The 27494-nt window shown below is 52.4% G+C and overlaps 1 protein-coding gene across 1 annotated transcript in view; it reads right to left on the minus strand.

The window, feature by feature from the left end:
* Nucleotides 1-3392: 3392 nt before the first annotated feature.
* MXRA7 (matrix remodeling associated 7) overlaps nucleotides 3393-27494 on the minus strand; it is a 31737-nt gene continuing 7635 nt past the window's right edge. Inside the window, exons 2-4 of the mRNA XM_055575220.1 lie at nucleotides 18085-18148; nucleotides 12790-12886; nucleotides 3393-4775 (exon numbers count right to left, since the gene is read on the minus strand). Of these exons, the coding sequence (XP_055431195.1) occupies nucleotides 4661-4775; nucleotides 12790-12886; nucleotides 18085-18148 (276 nt within the window). The 3' untranslated portion in view covers nucleotides 3393-4660. The remainder of the gene's footprint in view (nucleotides 4776-12789; nucleotides 12887-18084; nucleotides 18149-27494) is intronic.

The following is a 27494-nucleotide window of genomic DNA, read 5'->3' on the forward strand; positions in this document are numbered from 1 at the left end:
TTGGCCATATTTTCTTTGCAGAAAAGTCTATTAAGATCCTTTGCTCATGTTTAAAAATTGGATCATCAATCTTTTTTGAATCCTGTTTTCTCCTGTAGGAGAATGTTATGTCCTTCACAGAGTTGTGAAGATTCATGAGAGAACACTGGCAAGGCACGCAGTTCTCGGCATTCAGCAGTGTTCTGAAAAGTTAGGGAACCTATGTCGCACCTTGCCTTTCAGCTAGGCATTTTGCATTACATCACCTAGCAAAGCGTTTGTGCTTCAAGCCAGACTCAATAAATGTCTGAGAGGGTAAATGTCCCAATTCACATCACTCAATATTCAGATCTGAATCCTGTGTGCTTTGACTCCCTTGCTCTCATTTCCTCCATTAAACCTTTTCTTCCTGGAACAATTTTCTTAATTTTATTCCCCTTGCCAGCTGCTAACTCTCCTAAAACTGAACTTGCTGCATCATTGACGCTAATTACAAGAGAACCAAAGACACCACCTCACACAGTTCTGAAGTAAGTGTGATCAACCTTTGAAGAAGCTAAATAACTGACAACCTGTCAGTTTAACCTGTCCCCTATTGGAGCGCTCACAAAAGGTAATTGAGGCACCAAAAGAGGTGAGGGGGGGGGGAAAAAAAGAAATGTATAAAGAAATCCTGATTGCAGACTGTGGATTACTTAACAGTTTAGTAACCTCTGATGACTCGGCATGTTCTGAGGTATGGGTCGCTTTTTCATTTTGTAGAGGACCCGGGCCGCCATCAGGCCCGAAGATTCAATGTCGGTGGAACCCCATCTAGGGCTGTGGAGCCTCCAGTGGGCCGGACTTGGGTGTCAGAATGGAAACAATTTGACCATTCATTCCAGGAGGCTGAGTCCAACTTGATCTCACACTTAGCGCATGCTTTCGTAAACCTCAGCTTAAGCGCCTCGGGAATAATGCGAAAGGGCGGGCACAGATGAAAGAAGGTGTGACTCATTTAACTTCACCCCTTCTTGAAGGTCAGCCTAATACCAGACACCTTGGTGAGAATATATGGGTGTGCAGAGTTGCCTGATCGGGGGATTTGTTAGATTTTGCTTAACCACCGAGGGAGGTCGAGGGTGTGTTGGATTCAGAGGCGGGACCGTGGCCTGGGAGTCCAGGGCGGGCTTGGAGAGTCACTGGGGTGCAGGGACCGGCTCGAATTCATCTTCGTATCATGGGTCTAACACGGTGGTCGGCTTGCTCACTTGCGGGAGCCTGGCCTCAGGAGGGAACTGGAAAGCGGCCGCAGGCGGGACATGTCGCCCTGTCGCACCGCTAAGCGTCAGGGATCTCGGTGAGGGGACGGATCTTCTGACTTGAGCCCAGTGGGCGTGGCCGCCGAGAGGCGCTGGACCTGGGGGCGCGCACTCTGCAGAGACCTGGTCCCTGAACCCGCTCAGGGCTGCTTCCGCCGCCGCCCAGGAGCATGGCAAGGCCTCGCGCGGGCCAGATGAGCCAGTCTGCGCTCCTTATTGGACAAGGGCTCTTGTCAATCACTGAGGAAACCCGACCGGACACTGAGGATGCGACCGGACTCACCGGACTTCCCGCCTCGGAGGGAGGCGGGGAGCGATGGGAGGGTGCGGTACCCAATGACAATCAAGGGCTCCGCCTTTCGCGATAGATTAGCAGATGCTTGAGCCACTGAGGCGCCGCAAGGGATATTGGCCCTGGAAAGTGATTGGTCCAATCTGCGGGTGTGTGGTTCCTCAGAATATATAATGTAGGCGATTAATGACCGGATGAAATTGTGCCGCAGAAACCCCTGAACATTTGAGTGGACATGCAAACTTTTTCATAAGAAAAAATGCAAATTAAAACTTTACTGAGCTAACATTCTGACCTATGAGATTGGCAAAAGTCCAAAATTCAACAAGATTGTCTGTTAAGGACAATGCAATGGCCCTGTTGGAATCTAATTTTCTTCCTCCAGACGCTTATGGTTGTTTCCTTTCGCTTTCAGCTTGCAGAGAAGGCTATGTGTTTGTTGCACTGACTCCCAGAAACTTCTAAGAACAAGTTCTGATTCTGCAAGTACATTTCCTGAAGGGGCTTCAATTTTCCTGATCTATAGCAATATTGATATCTGGTAGGACATATGGGTGTCAATTGAAAATGGGTTTAAGTGGACTCTTCCGGTCACTGGTGTCCCAGTGAAGCAGATGAGGTGACGGAAATCATATAAACAGAAGCCAGGGCTTATCTGGAAATGGCATCAAAGTCACCCAATGATGGTATCAAGCCAGCAGTGCTTCTGCAGAGCATCAGAGGCACAGAGCCTGGGCAACAGAACCACTACCCAGGAGTGTCACGTATGTTGGGCACTCAGAAACTAGCTTCCAAGTCACCATAAGGTGACAGAGTGATCCTGTCTATCTGTAGCCTACCCCTTTCTCACAGAGCCCCAGTGAGGTCCAGTGACCTGCTCCTCTGCATGACTATGTGCTTAGGGGATGCTGGTCCCAGCCCCAGACATCTCAGCCAACCGTGGTAGTCCCATCTCCTTGCTAGTGATTGGTGAAGGAATGGACACATGACATTCTGGCCAGTTGGTATACCTGATTCAGGGGCCCCTGAATCAGTTGCCTTACTCCTAGAGACACAAGCAAGAAATGTACCTTTTCCTGCTTCTGGATGTGACATCTGAACTCCTGCAGCCATCTTGCAACCATGAGGAGAGCTGGTTTGTGACAAAAGTCTGCAGTGCAAGGAAGTCCAAGCTAAGAGAATTATGGCTTGGGCCCTGACTCTTCTGGACCTGCAGCCATTCTGCTTTTGGACTCCTCTCATGCCCTGGTTCTCCTCTTGTTTAAGACAACTGAGTTGGACTTTTTAGTTCTTTGCAGTTGGAACATCTTAGCTGAACCAAGTGTAGAAAATTTCCTGCAATTTACTTTTTCTGCAGTCGTAAGAATTTTGACTCAAGTCCCCACAAGTCATTTGTTTGTTTGATAAAATGAGAGAAGGACTGGAAGAAGGAGGCAAGGAAAGAGACATGAAGTGGCTGCATGGCAGTGCAAGTTCTGCTGACATGCATTCAGGGCGGGCAGGAAGACAGAAAACCACCTGGTTGGGGGGGGGGGCTGTCCCTGGGACATGAGAAAGGAAACAAACAATACTTAAATCATAACATTTTAAAACAGCGGTGACAAAAAAGATAAAAATAATATTTAAAAAAGGAACAAAAGTACTGACATTTGGATATAACAACAAACACAGAGAGCAGACCCTCCTGTTGTGAACTGTCAGCAAAGAAGCTAAAGCAATTAGTGTGACAGATGGGGGAAGGGGCCTGGGAAAAATGCTAACAAGCAGGAGAGGAGCAAAGAAAGTTCACTGTGTTCCCCGTGGTCATTATTAAACTGAGGTTCGTAAAACGCCACTGCTGCTTTTACTTTCATGTGTTTAGTTTTATTTCAGCAAATAAAAAATATTTTCAAGAACTTTCTTAGGTTATCCCTTTAGCGTACCCTCCTTAACTCAGTTGGCTATAGATTTTTCTGCCAGGGGGGTGATTAGAAGCAGGATTTGGACAGCATGGAAGAACCGCTGTTCCTGTCATCATTGTGCATTCACTGACTCACAGAACTTTATTGACGTGCTAAGATGGCCCAGACACTCTTCATGAGGTCATTCTGGCGTTTTATTGCATGCTAACTGGTGAGGTTTTCTTTTCCTGCATGTGCACCTGGCTTCTCCAAAGGTCTTGATTTTTATTTGCTTGTTTATGGCTGTACCTTGCAGCTTGCAGGATCTTAGTTCCCTCACCAGGGATTAAACCCACATCCTCGGCAGTAAAAGCACCTGTTCTTAACCACTGGACCAGCAGGCAATTTTCCTCCACAGGACTTTAATTTCTCTAAAGGTAGGGACTGTGCTGCATATTTTATTTCTATTGACAGTGTCTAGCACGGGTCTAGGTGCGTGATGAGCACTCACAGAAATCTTAATTATATACAAAGTAAGTGTCATGGTGTCTAAGAGACACTCTTAGAGGGTCCTAACTCTGATACCGTTGCTTTGTTCCAGGAGGGAAGGTGAGTCTTTGAATCAGACTTTTTTGCTTTTTTAGTGATGCTCCCCTACGCCTTGCTTCCATATAGTGACAGAAGCTTCCAGAAATTCTTCCAAGGCAAAGGAAGGTGTAGTGTTAATAGGCTGGATACTCGGGCAGCGGGACCTGATACTCTTCCTCCTTACAGCGTCCCTGAACCTTCTCCACACCGTGTGCTGGGTTGGAGTGGGGGACGGGGTGGGGGGGAGCTGAGGCTTCGAGCCAGCCCTTCTGGGCCGCTGCTTGCCTAGGATCTAATTTGGACCAGATGACAGGCTCAGAGGGGAACCCATGTCACAGCTGGGGCCTCCCCAGCAAACAGAAGCCAAAGGACTCAGGGACTTTTTTTCTCCTTTGAGGACAACTGTCCTGACTCTGGTAACATGATATCTAAACTGTAAGATCTGAGAAACTCTGTATATGCTACATCTCTACATCTATGTATATAAGATAAAAGGAAGCCTACAAGAGTCTGAGGATAGCAAGGGCGTGGGTCCCAGGTCGGGACAGAGTCATGGCCCAGCTGTCGCGGCCCAGCTCTCGCAACCCAGCTGTCATGGCGTCCTGCCAGGCGGAGGCGGCCTACATGTCGTAGAGCCGGAGCTGCTCCTGCACGTCACCATCGGACATCTCGCCAAAGGTCTCCTTGTTGTCCTTCATGAGCTTGAAGATGGCAGCCAGCTGTTCCTTCTTAACTCTGTCAAGAAGAAAGGATAAAGAGGAAAAAGGTACCCCCAAGCCAGGGAGAGACAGAGGCTTGTGCATCCCGTAGAGTCAGAATAAGGAAATGAAACAAAGACAAAATCTGCTCTTAACACAGGAGCTCATTTGGTCTTAAAAAAAAAACCAAAACAAAACAACGAGACCTCTACTAACTGGGGTTCTAAGTCTTGGGGTCTATCCCGGAGACTTGGGGACCCCAGGTTATCACTCAGGTTCTCGTCACTGCACTTCCCCATAGGCCTCCCTTTAATGTTGACTACACATCTCCCCGGGGGGTGGGCCACAAGGAAGGAGACGTGTTCCACTAGGTGATGGAGAGCCTGTGAAGAGACATGTTAGAAACAGCCTTCGTTTAGCAGGGGTCCCAGCCTCCAGGATCTGATGATCTGAGGTGGGGCTGATGTGATAATAATAGAAGTCAAGGGCTCAATAAATGTGATGTGCTCGAATCGCCCCGAAACCACCTCCTCCCACCCCCGGTCCCGGTCCATGGGAAAGCTGTCTTCCATGAAACCAGTTCCTGGTGCCAAAAAGGTTGGGGACCGCTAGTCTAGACGGCTGAGCCAAAAGTGGAGGAAGATAAAACACAATTGGCTGGGAAACAGGGGCACGTACAGACGTGTGCGCAGGGTGCTTGGCCCGAGGGCAAGGGTGCATGTGGGGTCTCACTGCCCAGAGTAAGGGGTGCCTTTTTCCAGTTTGCAGAAGGACACCTTAGAGCCAGTGGGGGCTCTGCCCCTCCTACCAGGGAACAGCCCTGGCTAGAGATCAGTTTTATGTTCACTGCACCTGGGCTGGGGGTTTGGGGGCTGGGAGTGATGTTCTGTTGTCTCTGTGAAGCTGGGCCATGTCATCTGACCAGCACAGGACACCTCCCAGCAACGCAAACATGAAAGGGTGGGGAGATGCTCAGCTGCCGAGGGTTGCTTTCTTGTTGGCTCTGCTCTGCTGTGCTGTGCTGTCAGCCTGGCTGGGCCCTGCATGCTGGCACGGGCTCACCACGCCAGTTTCAGGCTTCTGTGATTCCTCCCTCCACCCTGTACCAGCGGATCGGCACGGGCCACCTTCAGAGGATGTCAAGCAAACGGCAAGTCTGCTCTGGTCCCTGCAGACCCACCAGGAGGCAGGGCCTCAGCACAGCCTCTGGGCACCCTGGCTTTGCAGGGCACAGCACTGCCCAGCTGGCACCTCCATCCTGCCTAGAGGGGCTCTCGATCCATGTCTGGTCTTACACTTGTCCTAACATATTCCTTCTCCAATAATCCTCTGTCTCCAAACAGCAGGCTGTTGGTTTTCTGACTAGAGCAGCAGCTAGAAGCTGAAATACTGAAGTCCCACATCCAAGCCTCTCTCAGTCACCCTGGAGAAGTTATTTCTAGAATCCGCTTTCCTATCCAGAGGAGAAGGAACCTGTGAGAAGTCCGCAGTATCCTACTGCCTGAAGAAAGGAATACTATGGGTAAAGAAGCTGTGAGTTGAACTCCTTGGATGGAATCCAGATGTACAAGTGTGCACCCCCCAAAGGAACACAAATCTTCCCATGTGTCTCTTAATGGCCATGGGCTTGCACGTCCTAGGACGTCGTACTTTGCTGGAGAGTAAAAGGCACCAATTGAGAGAGAGAGCGAGCTCGAATTTTAATGGGTTCAAAAAGATTATTTTTGAAAGATAAAGCAAAATGGAAATAATCACGCAGTAATCAAGACCATCTACTCAAAGTTTATTGGACCAAAGGCTGAATACAGAAATCCAAGCCATAAGGAGTACATGAGGTTTGGTGCCTGCAAGCCACATTCAGAAAGTGTCCAGACAAACTTCATAACCTGGAAAGAGTCACCTATTTTTTCAATCAGAGCCTGGCCTGGACAAGGACATCTCTTACTACCGCTGTGTGGGGCAGGGGCTACTCACAGGAGCACATCTGCTATTTGTTACGTGGTGCTGTGTGACTCTGCCTTTGTTCCCTGTTCTTTCCTAAACCCATGAACCTAAAGTACTAGACCTGGAAGAGAAGGTCCCTGGGAATGTAACCTGCCCTGGGAACTGGCATTGAACGTTTCCCAGCCTTGCATTAGATACAAAAAGAAACTTTCCTATAAACTTAGTGCTTTAAAAAATGTTTAACCAATAAATCTAAAAACTGCAGGTTAGTTTGGTATAGTATAAATATCGTCAAATATAAAATTCCAAGAGACGGATCTGGGACCCCACCTGATGATCTGGTGAAATTCTGACTCATCTATGAAACCGAGGAAAAGGCAGAATTGATACGTCCATTTTCAGCAAACACTATCATTATTGCTTCTGCTAAAGCGAAGGTGGAGATGCAGCTGAGCTGGTAAGAACATGGTGTAAAGGCCTTTTAGCAACAAGAGGGCTGGATCCGAGCCTGCTCTGAATGGAGGGTAAGGGCCGGAGGAAATCAACAGCTGGCTCTGGCACTTTGCTGCCCACGCATCAACCATTGTCTCCCTCACCCCCCAATCCAGCCAGCTAAAGACAGAGCGGAAGCGGGCCCTAAGGGCGAGGAGGGCAGTCGACCCCCCTGAGCACCCAGTGGGCCCAGGCAGCACCCCATCATGTGTCCATCACACCTCAATGTCTCTCTTGGTTTGGCTTCGGTGATGAAAAGCAGAAGGGCTGGGATGAAACTATACTGATTTTAAAATGATGGCATTGGTGACATTGGTGATATCTCAGGTGTAAAGGGTGTGTGGACGACAGGAACATTGAGTGACAAGGAAAATAAAAGTCCAGGAAAATCCTTCAGCTAAACAAAGCAATCCACACAGACAGGGAGGAACGCCTCTGCAAGGGATCACCCCAGGCATTGTGGACCCTCCCAGCCAAGGAAAGTCCTGGAGTGGGGGTCGACTCCTGGAAGATTTATGTAGAAAAATGCACCCCAGGAGCCCACTTGCTCCTCTCTGGGGCTTCCACTGTATCGCTCAAGTTTTAAGATGCCAAAAGGAAAAGCCTTTAGGAGGAGCCTAAGGATAACTTCATTATTCCTCGGTTCTGTAAAGAGAAATAAGGGGAAAAGATCATTGATTTCACTCATATCATCTTACTGCGGGAAAAGAAGAGGGGAAATAGGGTGAGGAAGGGAACGTTTGGAATTGCAGAAGCCAGCCCAGATGCTAGGATCCAGACCCCAGGGGAGTCACCTGCAGCGGAATGGCCCACTAACCAGAGCTAGCCTGAGATCCTCTGCCAGGCCTCCTGGGAAGTGGGTCAGGCCCCACATGTGGGTAGTTAGGCCAAAAGCTCCCACTTGTAGGTCAGTAGGCAGGTCAAGTCCTTCATGTATGTATTTAGTTCGGGTCCCACACATGGACAGTTAAACAGTCCCAAGGAGGGTCCCAAGTGTGGGGGACCGAGCAGGCTGGGGCCCCACACATGGGCAGTTAGGCAGGGAGGGCCCTCGGTTGGGCAGTAGGGCAGGTAGGGGCCCACGTATTGGCAGTTTTGCAGTAAGGTCCCACTTGTAGGCAGTCGGTCAGGGTGGACCTTCAGTTAGATAAGTGGGCAGGTCAGGGCCCACACATTGATAGTCGAGCAGGTCAAGGGCCCCATTGTAGGTAGTTGGCAGCCTGGGACCCACACGTGGTAATTAGGCAAGTTAGATCCCTCAGTTGGGTATCTGGGCAGGTCGGGTCCCCGTGTGGGTAGTTGATCAAGTAGGGGTCCACGTGTAGGTAGCTGGGCAGGTTGGGTGCTACCAGTGGGTAATTGAGCAGATAGGGGTCGCTCACATTGGTAGCTGAGCAGGTCAGGGCCCTCATTCAGATAACTGTGCAGGTTGGGTCCCACAGCTAGGAGCTGGGTGGGTCAAGTCGCACAAGTAGGCAGCCAGGCAGGGCAGGTCCCACTTGCAGAGTGTTGGCAGCGAGTGTCAGACTTTAGTTGGGCAGGTAGGGTCCCCCGCTTAGATATTTGAGGGGTTCAGGTGTCCATGTAGATAGCTGAGCAGGTTGAAGCCCAATTGTAGGTAGCTGACAGGGAGGGTCCTGCATTGGGTATTTGAGCAGTCTGGATCGCACATGTAGGGGGTTGAGCAGGTTGGGTCCTCAATTAGGTAGCTGGGCAGATTGGGGCTCACTTGTACCCAGTTTAACAGGGAGGGTCCCTCAGCAGATAGTTGGCGGGGAGGTTCCCCCAAGTGTCAGTGAGCAGGGCGGCCATAGGTGGGTGGGCTGAGGCCTCACCTATATTTAGTTAGGTAAGTGAGACTGCAAGGGTCAGATTCTTGGCTTTTTGGCCGTTCTAAGCTGGTCCTCTCACCAGAGATTATTTCCTGTCCTTGCTAGGTGGGTTTTGTCCCTTCTGGGGACAGTGGCTTCTAAGGACATGTGCTCCCCAGATGAGGCAAATGGCGTGTGTGCCTTTTCTAAGGGACAAGTTGAGCACTCTACCCAAGTGAGCGCTGAGGGAGCCCCGGGGGACCCAACTTTATCCCTCTGGCGCCCTCATGTGGACATAAGCCAGCACGTGTTTCTAGAAATTCACGCTGGTGGATGATTCACGGACATGTCAGGAGGCGGAAAACAGAATATCCATTCCCCTTGCCAGTTACGCATTTCAAAACATCATCTACTAGAGTGGTGTCCACTTCCAAAAGGGTTGGGCCAGTCCTGGGGACACTCAGAATGGAATGGGTACTTGGGTCCTGGGTCCTTATTATCAGAGCCAGCTGGTCTACCCCCTGGGTTCTACTTTTCCCTGGTCCGGAAGATGGGAAGAAGGGATGGTGTACAACGAAAGGAGTGCCCAATGGTCCCTTTTTTCTTTTGTTTGCTGCCAAGCTAGAAGCCAGCCGAGCTCTCCAGTTTCACTAGTCTTGGGTGTGAGCGGTGGTGTCTTGCTGCGGGGAGCAGTCACAACCTGCAAGTCCCCCATCCCAGCCACATTCTGAGGCTGCGTGTGGCACCTCCCAGAAGAGCTACGGGCGGAATCCATACTACTGTGTTGGCCGGCTTAGTGAATTTAAAGTCAAGAATTTGCAACATGGGCTTTTAATCTGCTTGCCACGTGATGGGGACCCTGAATGCCAGGAAAGGAATTAGAAACAAGCAGAGTTTAGTTGATTAGAATTTGATAGTCAGAGAAGAGCACACACTTTTCACTGGCCTCTGGTTCTAGTGGTTTGACGGTATTTTTCACCCTGACAATCCCAAGGCAGTTTTCTGAACCCAACCGGGACCAGAGCTGTCTCACACCTGTCGGCTCTCCTGGTCCCCAGGGGATCTATCTCGCTGTAGATGGAAAGACAAAGCCACACTTGCCAGCCTCTGCAACCCCAAGCATCACCATGCGAGGACCATGCAAGAAGAGTTGGGGTAATGGGGCCCCATGCAGTGCTGAGTGGGCTGACCACGTGCAGGGACCACGTGCAGCTGACCACGTGCAGGGAGAGAGCAAGCAGACCCCACAGGCAGACGTGTGGGGCAGCCCCAGGAGCATGCTGGGAGGGGCGGTAATGAAAATGAACATGAACTCCAGCCCCGTCCTGGGAGGACCGTGTTCACGGGCCACGAAGTCCACCAGTCCCTCCTTCTCAGCTTGGGCAGGGCTGTGATAACCAAGCCTGCATGTGAGGAGGTGAGAAAACTTCACCCCAACAGCAGCACTTGGGCAGTCTCCACCCCCACAGAACAGCACTCATCTGGAGAGCCCCAAAGATCCAGCGGGGGAAAGACCCATCCCCCTCGGGCAACAGAGTCTGCTCTCTGGACACCATGGAGGAAGAACTTTCCTTCTTCCTGCCCGACGTCCCAGCTCTGAGCCCAGGGATGGTGGCAGTCTGACCCCAGCCTGATCCTGCCATCCAGTCAGCTAACTGGCCTTTCCTTTTCTAGTGGTCCCTCACATCTGCAGCAGACACAGAATAAGGCCAGGGTCCTGGCCACAGCCTCTGCCCACAGGGGCCTTCGAGGGACCCACAGCCATGTCAAGCCCCCTCCATCCTTAATGCTGGGCTGCACACCTTTTCTGGAAAGGGCCAGGTTCTGACTCTTTTAGGCTTTTTGGGCCCCACGGTCCCTCTGCTACTACTCAGTTCAGCCCCTGCGGTGCAAAAGCTGCCACAGACCACAGAAAAGCAAATGAATGCAGCCGGGTTCCAATCACACTGGATTTACAAAAACAGGGCCGTAGCCCTCTGCCAGCCCTTGCTCTGATCATAACTACCAGCCTGACCCACAACTTGGCACAGGGTTTCTGCTGGGCACTGTTCTACTTTCTTTTGTTGTTGTTCAGTCGCTAAGTGGTGTCCGACTCTTTGTGACCCCGTGGACTGCAGCACATCAGGCTTCCCTGTCCTTCACTATCTCCCGGAGTTTGCTCAAACTCATGTCCATTGAGTCAGTGATGCCATCTAACCATCTCATCCTCTGTCGCCCCCTTTTCCCCTTGCCCTCAATCTTTTCCAGCATCAGGGTCTTTTCCAATGAGTCGGCTCTTTGCATCAGGTGGCCAAAGTTTTGGAGCTTTCTTAGGGTAGGACTAAGGCTGCAGGGGTGAACACCACCTCCTGGGGATGACAGTTCCCCCCAGCCTCACAAGGGGGCGCTAGTCCTCCAAGCAGCTGGTTCATTAGGTCCAGGAGGGACTTGGGCCTCCAAGAACCCCTGGGCTGTGGGAAAGGGCCTGCTGGCCCAGGAGCCTTGAGCTGGATGAGAATGAGCCGGCCCGGGTACACAGAAATGAATTAATCGGTTATGAAGGCGGCGGAGGAGGAGAGATTTAGATCACAGTCGTGATGGGGACAGTCACAGACAGGGTGAAGGAGGCACCAAGTCAATCTCCTTACCAAAAGGATTTGCAAGAATATTTGTGGCTCAGGACCTAAGGAACTTGCTACAGGGAAGTGAGGTCAGAAGTCAGCTCAATCCTGAAATATAAAGGCAGCAAACCGGGTCACACCCAGAGGCCGCGGCGCGTGGGCACCGAGGAGTGGGAGGACACCTCCCCCAGGCTGGGCTCACCCTGCCACCCCTCCGCCCCTGGGTAAACAGCCTTCCGGGCCAGGTTTGGAAGGATTGGCGGCACCTCCAGGAGGGGAAAAGGGGTTCTCGTGGGCAGAGCACCTTCTGACTCCTGAGTGATGCTAGGTGGGTTGGAAATAATAGAATCTAGATCCTGGAATAACAGAGCCTCCATTCCTGACCCTAGAACCCAGCTTGCGGGAGCCAGTGGGGAGTGATCGCCCAGCCCCTCCGGGTTACCGGGCTCAGGAAACACGCCCCCATTTGTTAATAGATGTGTGCCTGAACCAAAAGGACCCCAGGCCACAGGCTGGCCTGTGTCAGACCACCGGTTCTTCCCCCTGATCCGTCCCCGCTGTACTGCTGCTCCTTAGGAGGGAAACCCATGGGTCTAAGGGAAGCCCATGGGTCAGCGTAGGTGTCCGGCTGGCGACGGGCAGGGGAAGAACCTAGTCCTAAAAATGAGTTGCTGCCGTGGCTACAGCTGCCTCAGAGCTCCATGGAGCAGAACAGATAAAAAAGGACTGCTGGCCCGGTGCTGGGGCGGGGGCGGGGGTGGGGGTGGGGGAGCTGGAGGGTGCTGGCGGGGTAGGGCGGGGGCGCTTGGCTGCCAGGCGGATGAGCAGGAAGAATCGTGCTCTGTCCTGAAGTGATGGATTGGTTTTGTCATGAACTCTCCGTGTACCGTGAACAGCCGGATCTGCTCCAGGCTCTTCCCAAGCATCTCGCTTTCTCCCTTTCGGTGGGGGAGGTGGGGGGCAAGAAAGGGCTCGGCCGCCCTCCCTCCTCCCTGTCACCCGTTCCTCCAGAGTTTCCCAAGGGTACTGTTACGGGGAAATGGAGCCAGGACAGGGGGAAAAAACCTCTAAAACGGAAATGGGGCAGTGGGGGCGTGGCTTGTGGGAGGCCCGCCTCCTCTCCACGCTACAACAAAGGGGCCTCCCGGAGTGGCACCCGAACCCCAGAAAGCTGAGCAGCCCGGAGGAGGGCCGGGCGGCCTACCTCTGTTCCTCCTCCAGCTCCTCCTTGGTCATCATCTTCTTGTACTGGTTTCCCCGCAGCTTCCCAGGGCTGTATTTGAAGGAGAAGGCCTCACCCCCTGCAGAGACACCCAGTAGAGCCGGTTAGCGTGCTGGGCTGTCCGGCAAATTTAGTCCCCTTTCCCTTCCTTAGAAAGGAAAGGTTCTTTCCCTTCCAAAGAACCACGTGGGCCAGAGAGGGCGCCCCGCTTCGAAGACAGGCAGACAGGGCCCCACGCCCACCCAAGGCCTGCACCTGGAAGGATCTCCCCACACCCCTTCCACTCAAGAACTCTTTTTAGGAACTTGAACCGGGGATGAGGCAGCCAGAATGAAACCTGCACACACACACACATAGGTCCCTGTTGCCTTCTATACCCGGGACCCAAGAAGAGGCAGGGAACGCAGTGCCCGGGCACAGCCTGCTTCCCAGAGATAAGTGCCCTCTGTCTGACCGCTGACACACACACACACACACACACACACCAGTTCCATCCATTCTCCCAAGGGGCTTCCCAGGCTAGTGTTAAAGAATCTGCCTTTCAATGCAGGAGACTCTGGTTGGATCCCTGGGTAGGCAAGACCTCCTGCAGGAGGGCATGGCAACCCACTCCAGTATTCTTGCCTGGAGAATCCCATGGACAGAGGAGCCTGGCGGGCTACAGCCCATGGGGTTGCAGAGTTGCACACGACTGAAGCGACTTAGCAAGCACACATGCATTCTCCCAAGACCAGGCTGGGCCATCCTCAGAGCTGCCTGTCGGCCCCTCTCCCTCAAGGACTCTGGCCAAACAGCTGTCCCCGGGGCTTTTCTCCCCCTCATCCTGATCCTCCCTCAGGAAATGCTGCGGTGCTCATTACATGGTCAGACAGAGGGCACTTATCTCTGGGAAGCAGGCTGTGCCCGGGCACTGCGTTCCCTGCCTCTTCTTGGGTCCCGGGTATAGAAGGCAACAGGGACCTGCAACCCTCCTGCCGAGGTCCTGGGTCTCCTGGGCTTGAGAGTGCCTGCCCTGCCATCTAGGAGCCTCATGTCAGCAGGCCCCTTCTATGCCCCTCCTCCCACCAGTGACTAAAAATCTAAAAAAAAAACAGAACAAAAAACACATCCAGCCCACAATGGGACAAGGGATGATGTGGGCTTGTCCATGGTGTGTTTAAATAGGTCATTAAAACCAGTACTTAGGGGGACCTCCCTGGTGGTCCAGTGGCTAAGACTCTGAGCTCCCAATGCAGAGGGGCCTGGGTTCAGTCCCTGGTCATGGAACTAGATCCCACATGCTACGACTAAGGCTTAGCACCACCAAATAAATGACTATATTTTATATATATATATATATGGCTTCCCAGGTGGCTGGCAAAGAATCCACCTGCAATGAGGGAGACCTGGGTTTGATCCCTGGGTTGAGAAGATCCCCTGTAGAAGGGAACAGCTACCCACTCCAGTATTCTTGCCTGGAGAATTCCATGAACTGTATTCATGGACTGTATAGTCCATGGGGTCGCAAAGAGTTGGACACAACTGAATGACTTTCACTTTCATATATATTTTAAAGTACTTATTATTGAATGGGTGTTTCCGGGTTCGCCAAACCCAGAGCAGCCTTCATAAGACCTTGTAGCTGCTTTGGAATGTACAGAAGGGCAGTTCTAGAGGCCTGAGAAGGGCATACCAGGGGGTCTGGACAGAGAAAAACAGGCATGTGTGATGTGGGGAGAAGGCTGCAGGGCAGAAAAGGAAAGAGCTGTTAGCATTCTCCTGGCCGAGTGTCCAGTGGAGAGCATTCCCTCGGGAAGCAGTGCCCTTACATGGACCTTCAGCTCAGCAGGTGGAGGGCAGACAGCCTCCGGCCAGCCTAGGGGACCGAGGTTGAACAGCTTGTCTTATCTAATTTCCATTAATGTATAAAGAATTGAGTATGGGAAACGCAGAGACCAGCAAATCGCCCTCCCACACAGATGTCTTCTTTTTCAGTTCTGTTCTATGTCACTCAAATGTCAGGGATCTCAAACACCTCCACATCCTGCCCTGGGGCCACCCAGATGGTCTCCAGCTGGTGGCTGTCCCCAGTGATGAGACAGGCTGGCGTGGGCTCCAGGCAGGAAAGGGCTGCAGCCTCTGAGCCTCGCGTTCTCTCTGGGCCAAAGGAAGAAGGTTCTGGATGCAAACTCAGAACCCAGGGGTTGTCGTGGGGGCGGTGTTTGCTTTCACCACAACCTGACTGACTTTGCAGGAGAATCTGGCCCCCAGGGCTGAGCACTCCCTTCACCCCACGTCTGGACAGGGTTTAATTTGCTCTTCATTCATTCAGCAAATATTGATATTCAGTGAGCTCTCTGCTGGGTGCTGGGGGCTCAGCAGGGAAGAAAGCATACAGCGGGCAAAGATGAGTAATCAAAATAGCAGAGTTTGCAGTAGGTCCTGAGAGCTCTTCAGCAAAGGACAGTAGGAGGGGAGAGGAAGGTGGGGAGAGGGCTGCTTGGAAGTTTAATAGCAGTGGGGAGGGCTGTCAGGAAGGGCTTTTCAGGTGATGCTGCAGGTCTGGGGAGATGGATCTAGCAAAGCAAGGAAGCCAGTGAGGCCGGGTGGCAGGGAGCAAGGGGACAGGAGGACATGGGGTGAAGAGCCGGGGCGCCAGGGGAGGCCTTATTACATTTCTGTTAAGGTGTAAAGAATGGAGGATGGGAAATGCAGAGACCAGCTGAATATTTTTTGCTCTTCACTCTGCACTTGGCTCTTCATTCATTCTGCAGGGCTTGCTGAATGAATGAAGAGCACATTCTTCCTCCTGGTGAGCTGGGGCTGGGGCTTGGTGCTGAGACTGGATGAGCCCACCCCCCTCCCTGGAGACCCCACTCCCATCAGCTGCTCTCCCCTCCAGGCTGAGCACAGCTCAGGCTGATGAGCCAAGGGGCCGCAGCATCATCAGGAGCTTCCAACAGCTCAGGGCTTGGACTGTGACATCTGGGGATCTGGGACCCAAGCTGAGCAATTTGGGGCCGTCGTTTGAGGGGCCGGGGTCTTTGGTGGTCAGGAAAAAACCTGCCAAGGGACAGAATCACACGGAGCTAGTCTCAGAACGAGCTTGCGGCCATGCTGGCTTCTGGCCCTCAGGAAGAGGCAACGGACAAAGAAAATGGATTAACCTCGATGTCAAGGTCATGGTGTTGCTATGTTTTAGAAACATAAAGCAGAAAAATGCTGCCAGCTGGGTACTGCTCAAGGTTTCCAACCTGTGGGGCAGGTCTGATAATGCTTCTCTCCCGAGCTGGAGAGAACAAACCACTTAAAAAGGCTTTTGCTTACTCCCATAATGGTGACGGAGTGAAACACAGCCACATCCAAGGCGGCTAGACCAGGGAGGGGTTCAACGTGAGAGCCTCCCAGGGAGGGGGCCTTCCTCATGCCGTCTTCTGTGAATCCACCCAGTCACTTAGTAGGGAAGGCACCTTGGCGAACACTAATTAATTAGCAAGCGGAACTGCTCACTGCAGAGGGCCTGGGGGCCTCTCCTGTGCACTTCTGACAGCTGGAGCCCTACACCTCTCCTGCCTCGGCCTCCAGAGGGCTGCCAGGAGGCGGCCTGGGGGATGGGCAAGGTCCAGGAGCCGCAGTCAGATAAGGAGGGAGGGCCCCGTTGACCCTGCACATGGCTAGGTGTGGGGCTGCACGTCTGAGAGTGTTCCAGAAGAGGGGTCTGCTGAGCCTCCCCTTGTCCTGGCCCCCTGGGGCTACCAGCAGCCTTGGCTTTTGCCTTCTGCATTCCCAAATCACTAATAGGATCCAATAACGTGGCAGAGACAGGCCCCAGGGCCGTGGTTCCTGCAGACGATCTGAGAGAACCAGCAGCAGCGGAAAGGGAGCCCCTAGCAAGGGGCTGATGCCCCGCGCCCCACCCCCCCACCCCTCCCCACCCCCCCTTCTGTCCCACCCCCTTCCTCTAAAGCTGTCTGGATAGAAACCCAAGGCCCTTTCTGCAGGGCTTCCTGGTGGGGGAAGCCTCCTGGTGGGGGAAGCCTCCTCAGATACCCCCTCCCCCAGTCCCAGCCCAACCCTGGCCACCTGGCCCACACCACCAGCCCCGGTTACTGCATTCCTGCAGCCCTCTCTTTCCGGGGCCCCTGCCAGCTGTTGACTTAAAAATCACAGCAACAATCCCCCCTTTTAAAAAAGCCTGAAATATTTCAAACATACACAAAAGTACAGCGAGTAATAAGTCCTCGGTGTACATGCCATATAGATTTGACCAATGCTGACATTTTGCTATTTTTGCTTCAGCTTCTTCTTCTTCCTTTTTTTTTTTAAATAAAGAAATAAAACATGACAGATCCAGCAGAGGCCCCACCCTGTGTTGGGTCCCATCTGTCTGGGGCGCTGGTCCCCGTGGGTGCCCAGAGCAAACACATTGCTTCCCACCCAGTTAAGTCTGAACTGGTCCATTTCCTCAAGGCTCCCGGTCACTCCCTGTTTATCCCACCGGCTACCTAGGATCTGAGGGCCACACAGGTCTGGCTGGTCAGCTAGAGCTGCTTGGAAATCAGACATTTCCTCTCCAGGGAACTTTAACCTGCAGAACCCAAGAGGCGGCCCTGAAAGTGGCTTTAGTCTCTGTGAAATAGGTCCGAGGTATTTGAGAGAAACACGAAATGCACAAAGTGGGGGTGAGAAGGGCGTTAGGCACCGCAGGAAATAGAAGGTCAGTGATGGGCCGTCTGTATTTGCAGACAACTCATATTGTATAGATGGGCTTTCCAGATGGTGCTAGTGGTAAAGAACCCGCCTGCCAATGCAGGAGACCTAAGAGACTCGGGTTTGATCCCTGGGTCAGGAAGATCCCCTGGAGGAGGGCATGGCAACCCACTCCAGTATTCTTGCCTGGAGAATCCCATGGACAGAGAAGCCTGGTGGGCTATAGTCCATAGGGTCACAAAGAGTCGGACACGACTGAAGCAATTCAGCATACAGGCACGCATACGGTATAGATAGAAAAGCGATGGCCAAAGGAGCAAAGCAGGTGAGCATGAAGATGGGTGCGAAGGTGGGATCAGAGAGGAGCAGGCTCTGACCTCAGTGTTCTCCAGGTTGCATCAGACCCAACTTCTCAGTCCTTCTCCCCCAGCTCTCCCCCTCCACCATCCACGCCCCTTCATCCTGCCACTCGAATCCTCATCTGGGGAATCCAATGGACCACGGCAAAGCCCAGCCCCCACAGCCAGAGGCGATAATGCCGGCCTCCGGGGGCAGCACTGTGCAACCTGGTGGCCGGGTCCCACTCACCGTCTTCCTCCTCAGGCCCTGCCTGCGGTGGACCCTCCTCACCGTCCAGCTCCTGCTCCGCTTCCTGCAAGACAAGGAGAAGGGTCAGTGCCCAGGCACCCGGTTTACTCTTCGATACTGTCATTCGGTGTTTGACCCCTCGGTTAAAGTGACCTGACCCCTGGATCTGCTGTTGGGAGAGATGTGCTTGTGGACCGGAAGTGGACCTCGGGGACATGGGGCAGCAATGGACAGGACGTCTCGGGGAGAGGCAGGGGCCGCCCAGGGACAGCTTGATCATGCACAGCACCCGCACTGTCCTTCGAGTGTGGTTGGGAGGTCCTTCCTGAGAAGGGGCCACAGTCAACAGCAGGTGGAAACAGGGATGTCAGTGTGAGTGCCAGTTGTCCGAGGTGATGGGGTGAGACTCTAGGCCAAGGACCCGTGTTTTTTACCTTGACACTTTGGCTCCTTTGCCTTTTCCAGGTGGGTCAAGTGCTGGGTGCCACTTTGATAAGTGGACTGGGTGACTCCCACCTCCCACTATAGTGAGTAGAACAAAAGGCACGTGGGACTTCCCTGGTGGTCCAGTGGTTAAGCGTCCATATTCCAATGCAGGGGATGCTGGTTCGATCCCTGGTCCGGGAACTAAGATCCCACATGCTGCAGAGCAACTAAGTGTGTACGCCCTGGAGCCGGTGTGCCAAAACTAGAGAGAAGCCCCCGTGTGCCACAACTAGAGAAAGCCCACGTGCCGCAACAAAGACACAGTGCAGCCAAAAAAAAACCAAAAAAAACCCCAAACAAACAAACAAAACCCAAAAGGCAAGAGAGGAAAGCTGGTGGGGTCTCTGGAGTCCGGGCCGGGCCGAGCATCACAGAGCAGCCGTGTTTGCGCTCACAGTCTCCATCTCTGCTTCCTCCAACCTCTTCTCAGTCCCTGACCGTTTCAGATCGCATTTTCCCAAAATTGGAACTCCACCTCTCTCAGCCCAGTTCTCTCCCATGGACGCACGGACAAAATAAACAGTAGGCTGGAAGGAATGTCCCGGGATGGCCTTGGTGGAGAGGAAGGGGTGACTTCAACTTGCAGGAATGTTGGAGGATGAGAGGGAGGTGGTGGGGGAGCTGAGGGACTGAAGGGCGCGGCGAGGGGACCGAGGAAGCCCAGCGGCAGACAGGGCAGAGCAGGAAGGAGGAGGAGAGGGGAGCACAGACGTGAATGGGTGCCCCACAGGGGACGGGGCAGCACAGCTGACAAGCCAGACCCAGGCCTTCAGGCTCTGAGCCCCAGGGTCCAGCAGTCCGCAGCCTCTGCAAAATGCGTAGGCAGGCTCCCGGCCAAATCAGAGCAAGCTAAGCTGGGAGACAAAGTTTGCACAAGCCCAACAGCAAGTCATGGCACTCCCCATGTGGTCCAGTGGCTAAGACCCCATGCTCTGGGGGAAGCGGGTTCGATGCCTGGTCAGGGAACTAGACCCCACATCCCCTGGCTAAAAGATCCCACATGCTGCAACTAAGACCTGACACAGCCAAAATAATTAATATTAAAAAAAAAAAAAAGCAAGTTGTAAGTGGCAAACCCAAAAGGTTTCCCTTGGGTCTCTTGTAACTCTCTTTTGATGGACCCCACAAGATGCCGCCAGGAGAAGTGGCGTGGGAGGCGGGAGCTGGTTCTTCTCCACTTAGCAGTTTACATGCAGCTCAGCACCCAGGTGGGCTTCCCAGGTGGCTCAGTGGTAAAGAATCCAGCTGCCAAGTAGGAGACACGGGTTCAATCCCTGGGTCAGAAAGATCCTCTGGAGAAGGAAATGGCAACTCACTCCAGTATTCTTGCTTGGAAAATTCCAGGGACAGAGGAGCCTGGCTGGGTACAGTCCATGAGGTCAGACACGACTGAGCGACTGACACTCACACACACTCATAAATGTGGAGAAAATGTTTTCTAGAAGCACATCCAAGATTCCATTAACCGCGACTGCCTTTGGAGAGAGGAGCTGGTGGGGGCGGCCTTTCCTTCCATCTTACCCATTTCAGTGTAATTTGGATTTTCTAATAATACACATGAACTGCACTTTTAAAATGCTACACAGGGATCGCTGAACAGTGAGCCTGAGGCTATTTTACATATATTTTCCTTTAAGAAAAGAAAGAAGGGAAAAAGAAAAAAAAACAGATGAATCTAATCAGAGCTGTAGCCCAGAAATAAGCCCAATATCAAGACTAGAGAGCAGACCAATTCTCCTATTGTGTGTGAGGGACACGAAGGTTAAAGGAAAAACAACAAAAAAGCGAGCACACTCCCTTTGTGAAGGAACTCACCATCCAGTAGGAAAGATATTAACCCAGATAATTGCCATGCAAGAGGGGAAATTCAAGAACTGATGCAGACTTCTTTAGTCCAAAGGGAGGCAGCGTCATTTGACCTGCCAACATTCCCTTGGGGAAAGGCCGGTTTACATTTGAATTCTGCTCTTGACTTTTGAAGTGTGGTGCTTTTCAAAACTGGACTTCCCTGGCGGTTCAGTGGTTAAGACTTCATCTTCCAACGCAGGGGGTGCGGGTTTGATCCCTGGCTGGGGACCTAAGATCCCACATGCCCCACCACCAAAAAGCCAGAACATAAACAACAGAAGCAATACTGTAACACATTCAATAAAGGCGTTAAAAATAGCCCATGTCAAAAAAAAAAAACTGGCTGTAACCCATTGGTGGGTCATGAAAGCAACTTAGAGGTTGCTACTAGTATTTTAAAAATGTGCAGCCAATGTCTCAGTGTGGTTTTAAGATTTAATAACGTTAGGAGCACAAATGCTCCAAACATCTCCCAAAATGACATTTGAAAGGTTATTTACATTTAAAATATGTTGACATTTCTTATCCAAACTCACATAATACCACCGTCCAGTGGCTCTGGTTGGTTTTCAGACTTTGAAAAAATATTCATGGCTGATGGTCAGTGACTAATAGGATTGCCTTTGTGATTTCAGCCCCGTGATCTTATGGGATTTGATGCACACGTGACAGTTTGGACGTGACCTCAAGGGAGGTTGACCCAGTGTCTGAGATGCCCAGAGGAGACTCCTCTAGCTGCCCTGTCTGTCTGGATTCTGGCACTTACAAAGACTTAAAATGAAAAATACAGCATTCAAATGTCAGGAAACTAAGTATAAAAGGAATTTAAATAAGTAAATACTCAACCGATGTGTTTTGTAGGTTTGTAGCATTTATACTTCTTAAGTTATTAAGACTTAAAACTGCACAAGACTTTGGGGGCACCCTGTATCCCAGAATTAAATTAAAGACAAATACTGGTGTGTGTGTATGTGTGGTAGAGGTAGATACCGTTTTAAAAAGCTTCTGTGACTTTATAAACGTGGGTGCAATTTAAATAGATTTCTTATGGTGAGACTTGACGTTTGGAAAACACTGCTGAATCGGCCATTTACTCTTTTCTGCCTGCACAGAAACCCCCTTCTTTCAAAAGGTGTTCCTTGAAGCCTGTGGTCCTGGTGGGAACTGCCAGACAGGCAGTCAGACCACCCCACCCCCGCCATGCCCTGTGATGGATTTGACAGGCGGATATGAACCATGGGCCCGATTTCTGCTTGGGCACAAGGAACCTCTGGTCCCAGAGCTGAAAGCTTGGGAGCTGGGGGTGACCCAGGGTCACCGGGTGGAGAGTCCCTGGCTGTGATTTGCCCCGAGGTCATTCTACCCCAGCCTCCCCTGTACGTGAGCGACTCAAATCCTGGTTCCACGAAAGCTCACCTAAGATGAGTTTCTCTCACCAACATCCAGAGTCCTGACCACTGTCACTGTCCACTCACACCCCTCTCTGCAAGCCCAGAACATCTCAAGTTCTGCCAGGAGGCTGTTGCCTGTTTGACATACCAGCTGCTCAGCAGCGGGGGGTGGGGAGTGGGGGCTGCTCCAGGGAGGTGGTTACTTACTGGGCTTTTAGATAACAGAATAATGGAAAGGCTTCCATTATTTAAAAAAAAAAAAAAAGTTTAAAAAAATATCATTCAATTGCATTTTGCCCTTAGTTTATTAAAAGTGTGTACCCAGCAGTAAAACAAAAGTGCTGGGGACCTCCCGGGTGGTCCAGTGGTTAGAACTCAGTGCTTTCACTGTGGAGGGCGCAGGTTCAGTCCCTGGCTGGAAAACTTAAGATCCTGCAAGCCATGCCCTGGGGCCAAAAAATAACCCCAAACAAACAGAGCAAACCCAAAAAACCAAACGTGCTGATACCGACAACAAGAGGGGCAGGTTTCAGAAACAGAGCGACTGAGACAACCATGGAAACCCTTCTGGAGGTGGGAGCTCTTAGCCTCAGTCCAGTGCTCTGCACTTCAAGATGGTGAGCTGTGTGCACCACCGCGAAGGAAAAGAATAAAGTGAGACCGTGTGCAAAATGTTGAAGCCTTTGTCTCAGTAAGGACTATACTGGGAATTCCCTGGTGGTCCAATGGTTGGGACTCAGCACGCTCACTTCTGGGCCCAGGTTCGATCCCTGGGTGGGGCTAAGGAGGAGAGCTCAGCTGAGCCCGAGTGGTGCAGGGGAAGCCTCAGGAGGGACGAGAATCCCGAGCTGGGTCTGAGAAGAGCTGGCTAGGCCTAGAACATGACAGCTTTTTCAGTGACTCCTTGGCTTCTGGTGTGACTGCAGGGAGGGTGTGGGAGGCCAGGAAAGCAGGGCCTGGACCAGAGAACTCACAGGGGACAAGGTACTGAGGAGCCACTGGGAATTTAAAAATGGGGAGAAAGAAGATAAGAGCTGCAGTTGCGAGCAGTACCTGGGGATGCGCTGGCAAGACAGGAGGCAGGAGGGACTGAGTGCAGGGGTTCATCATGCTGGTCCCCCACAGCAGGCCCGAGGCCGAGACCACACCCCAGTCAGCTCACTGACCAGCGTCTTAGAGACTAGTTTATATGCCGCTGAGGCTGCTGCTGCTAAGTCACTTCAGTGGTGTCCGACTCTGTGCGACCCCAGAGACGGCAGCCCACCAGGCTCCCCCATCCCTGGGATTCTCCAGGTAAGAGTACTGGAGTGGGATGCCATTGCCTCCTCCGCTAGTTTATATACATGTATATATAGAGAGAGACTTTTTGTGACTCCATGCCCACGGACTGCAGCATGCCAGGCCTCCCTGTCCCTCACCATCACCTAGAATTTGCCCAAGTTCACGTCCAGGGCATCCAGCCTGATGCATGATGCCATCCAGCCATCTCATCCTCTTCTCTTTCTGCCCTCAATCCTTCCTAGCATCAGGGACTTTTCCAATGAGTCAGCTGTTCGCATCAGGTGAGCAAATATCAAAGCTTATATATCTAGTTCCCAAACTAGGGATTGAACCCATGCCCCCTGCATTGGGAGCATACAGTCTTAACCACTGGGCCACCAGAGAAGTCCCTGGGTTACTTTTCTAATTCAGCTTTTCCATCAATGGAGGCAGGTGGAGGGACGGCCTCCTGACAGCCTCACCAAGGCCAGGAGCCCAAAGACAGGGGTCCCCCAGAGGCCAAGAGGGGAGGGGTGGCAGAGGGGACAGGTAGGAGGCTGTAGGGCACAGAGGGGCTCGGAAGGAGGCTTCTTGGAGCCCCTAGGAGCCAGAGGCACACGCTGCAGACAGCTCATTGCCATTTATGGCTGCCCTGGCTGATACACAGGCTCAAGTGGAGCAGAGACAGGGAGAGATGGCTGCAGAGACAGATGTCTTTTTGTCTGTCTGACTCTCTTTCTGCCTAAGGAGGTGAGTCTGCCCTGGGGTCCTGCAAACAGGGTCTGTTGGACCCTGAGACCACCCACCTGAGCTGCACCAACACACCCATCTCCACCCACCTCCCAGTTAATCCAGACTGATTTTAAACCTGGAGGACCAGGACTCCACCAGGCGGGCATCGAGGAGGTCCAGCTCCCCTGTGGAGGCAAAGACTGAGATAACAGGAAGCTCTCAGGGGCCCACAGCATCCCTTGCTCTGGGCCGCAGCCTGGGACAGGCCAATCAACCGCCTGGTCTCCAGAGAAGGTTTCTGAGAGGGGCCCCGAGAACAGGCAAGGCTCAGGGGCTGCCTCCCGGCTCAAGCGGATTCGACATTGCTGGCAGTCCTTCCAGGAGGATTTCATCAGGCAATCAGGCTGCTCATCTTCGGCACTCAGAGGGGAGCGAGACAGCAGCAGTGCCCGGGGCGTTGGTGCTGGGCGGGTGCTGGGTGGGGAGGATGGGCCGGCAGAGGTCATGGCCAGGCTGCTCTTCGCCTGCACCATCAAAACAACTCTGCCACCCCTGCCTCCAGATGAGAGCTCCAAGCTGAGGCCACTCAGGCCAGCTCCACACGTGCAGCTAGAAAAGGCTCATCCCCTGTGACAAGGAACTTACATCCCATGCTTCAGACTGGCCCTTCTCAACCTGCCCAATTTTCCCTGCAGTCACAGCATCTTGATTCTTCATCATGGCCTGGGAATGTAAATGCCAACCTGCCGTTTCCTTTTTATGGGGCCATGACACATGGCAGGTGGGATCTTAGTTCCCTAACCAGGGATTGAACCTGCTCTCCCCGCCTTGGAAAGCCATCTAGGATCCACCTCTTCCTTCTCCCCACTCCTGCCTCAATCACTCAGTACCTTCATGGGCACCACAGACACTCCACTCTCCTGCCATCATCTCTTCTGAGGATATCTTAAAATGATGACTTCATCATGTTTTTCCTTCTCAAAGCCCCATAATGGTGGTTGCCATGTTCAGTCCAAGAATCCCCTGGCTCTTGAAGCTCTCTGGCTTCCAGACTCAGTGAGGTCAGTGTCTAAGAGCTTCCTGGGAAGTGCTGTCCCCTCCCACCCGCCATGCATGGCTGGTGGGGAGAGCGTGGGCTGGAACATAGGGTCATCCTTGGGACCACAGCCTCAGGTACGGATCTGTCCTTGGCTGTTCACCCCTGAGCCCTCCTCCTTCCCCTGAACAGGGTCTTCTGAGATCACTGGATCCAACTTGGACGATCTTGAGTTCAGTTATTCTACCCTCGGTCGGCTGAGCCCTGGAGCCGTGTGGAACTGCTGCAGGGACCACTGCGAGGGCAGAGGGAGGAGCCAAGGGGCTGAGACCACCCCCACCACCACCCAGAGCAGTTCCACTTTTCCTCCATGCACTGGAGTTCCGTCTGTATAAGACTGAGGAGGGTAAAAGGTATTGAGGCTTTTAAAAAGTCTTAGAAGGTAGGCTCCCCTGGTGGTCTAGTGGTTAAGAATTCCCCTACCAATGCAGGGGACAAGGGTTTGATCCCTGGTCCAGGAAGATCCCACAAGCCATGGCGCAACTAAGCCTGTCATGCGTCACAACTAATGAGCCCAAGCTCCAAAGCCCACGAGCCGCAACTACTGAAGCCCTCCAGCTCGAGGGCCTGTGCTCCGTAGCAAGAGAGGCCTGCGCACCGCAACAGAGAGAAGCCCCCACTCGCCCCAACTAAGAGAAAGCCCGCGTGCAGCAAGGAAGACCTAGCATAGCCAAAAATAAATGAATAACTCTTTTTCAAAAATGTTAGGAGGCCACTGATTTAATGTGGCTTCTACCCAATAGAAAACGGCCGTTGATCAAACCTTTGATGAATTGCCAGTTATCCAGTCTGTGTTTGAACTCGTCTTACATCGGGGGGATCACTAGCTTACAGAGCCGTCTGCCTCTTTGGAGCATAATACATGACTTTAGGGATGCTCTGCAGGCGGGCGACACGCAAGGCCCTGGGTACATAGAGAAGTAGACTCCTGCTGCCCAGGGCGGTTCTGCGGGGAGGCAGAGCCTGCCTGTCAGCAGGAACTGACAGAGTTTTCTTGTCTTTTTGTTATTATTGCAGCTTATTCAATCAGCAGGTACTTTGGGGGTGCCAGTGTCTGCCAAGTCTGTTTAGGAGCTGGGGATGTGGCTCTGGACGTGGCAGGCAAGGACCCTGTTCTCACGCACTGACATTCCGCCGCGGCCGACAGCATAGGCTGAAACAAAAGATGACCTCAGCCCGGGCTGAGCGCTGAGAAGGAAGTCAGCCCAGATGGGATGCCGTGTTGGGGGAATGCATATCCGCCAAGGTGGTCAAGGACATAGAGACTTGATAGGGGAGGAGGAGCAACCATGAGGATCTAGGTCGGGGAGGGTCCACCAGCCCTGGCGTGTGGGCTGAGCAGAGGGGGGTGGCTGAAGAAAAGGCTGAGGTGGGGTCCTGCTGGGCCTCAGGGGCCCGGGTAAGAGGGTGAGGTTTATTCTATCAGCCACTAAGGGGCTTTACTCAGGAGAACGGATTTGCTACCTACGGTGCTCATTAGAGAGGGCAAGGGGGATGTCCAAGATGCCGCTGGGATGGTGTTGGGCTGGGTGTATATATTTTGACATCCTCAGCTATTTTTAAATTAATTAATTAACTTTAATTTTTGACTGCACTGGGTCTTTGCCATGGTGTGTGTGGGGGTGGGCACAGTGGTAAAGAATCAGCCTGCCAATGCAGGAGACACAAGAGACTTGGGTTCGATCCCTGGGTCGGGAAGATCCCCCGGAGAAGGAAATGGGAACCCACTCCAGTATTCTTGTCTGGAAGTTTCCACGGACAGAGGAGCCTGGAGGGCTACAGTCCATAGGGTCGCAAAGAGTCGGACATGACTGAGTGATTCACACATACACACACATACACATGGGTTCCCTAGTTGCCTGTGGCACATGTGGGGTCTTAGATCCCTGACCAGAGATAAAACACAAGCCCCCCGTGCTGTGGAAGGTGAATTCTGAACCACTGGACCACCAGGGAAGGCCCGGGCCCAGATGTGAGTCCTCCACTTGATATTATGAGCATGAGATTTTCCAGCAAAAGGAAAGCACCGGGTAATCCCTGGACTCAAGGGGCAGGGGTTGGGGGAGAGTGGAGCGAGATTGAGAACTTGCACATCGCCCCAGGGCACCAGGAGTCAGGCTGCAGGATGGTGTGGTCAAACGTCCAGACTAAAAGGACCATCCTGGACTCTGACCTCAGATCCCAACTGAGGGCACATTCACAAGCCCCAAACCCTAACCCTAAGCCACTCTGTCTGGCTCAGACATCAGCCTGCCAGATTCAATCCTATCAGATTAACGGGTTTTGGCACTGTTCCTACAAATAGGATTTAGAGGACATCAAAAGCTTCATTAAAAAAAAAAAAAAAAACCCACAAAAAAACCCCTGAGGTAGCAATCAGGCATCTACCAGACCCTCAATCAGTGAGAATTAGGTTGAATTCTCATCTCTACATTTCAGGATTAACAGAGAAGGTCAAGGACAGGGAGGAAAACCAAGGGACTGATCAAATCAGTCTGACTAAATCAGACTGACCAAATCCGAGAGGGTCAGAAGAAATGAGATCATTGTGTTGGGGAAAGCCAGGCTGAAGAATTTTGAGCATGACTAACTCCAAG

This window comes from Bubalus kerabau, chromosome 4 (genome assembly GCF_029407905.1).
Source record: "Bubalus kerabau isolate K-KA32 ecotype Philippines breed swamp buffalo chromosome 4, PCC_UOA_SB_1v2, whole genome shotgun sequence".
Taxonomy (NCBI): Eukaryota; Metazoa; Chordata; class Mammalia; order Artiodactyla; family Bovidae; genus Bubalus; species Bubalus kerabau.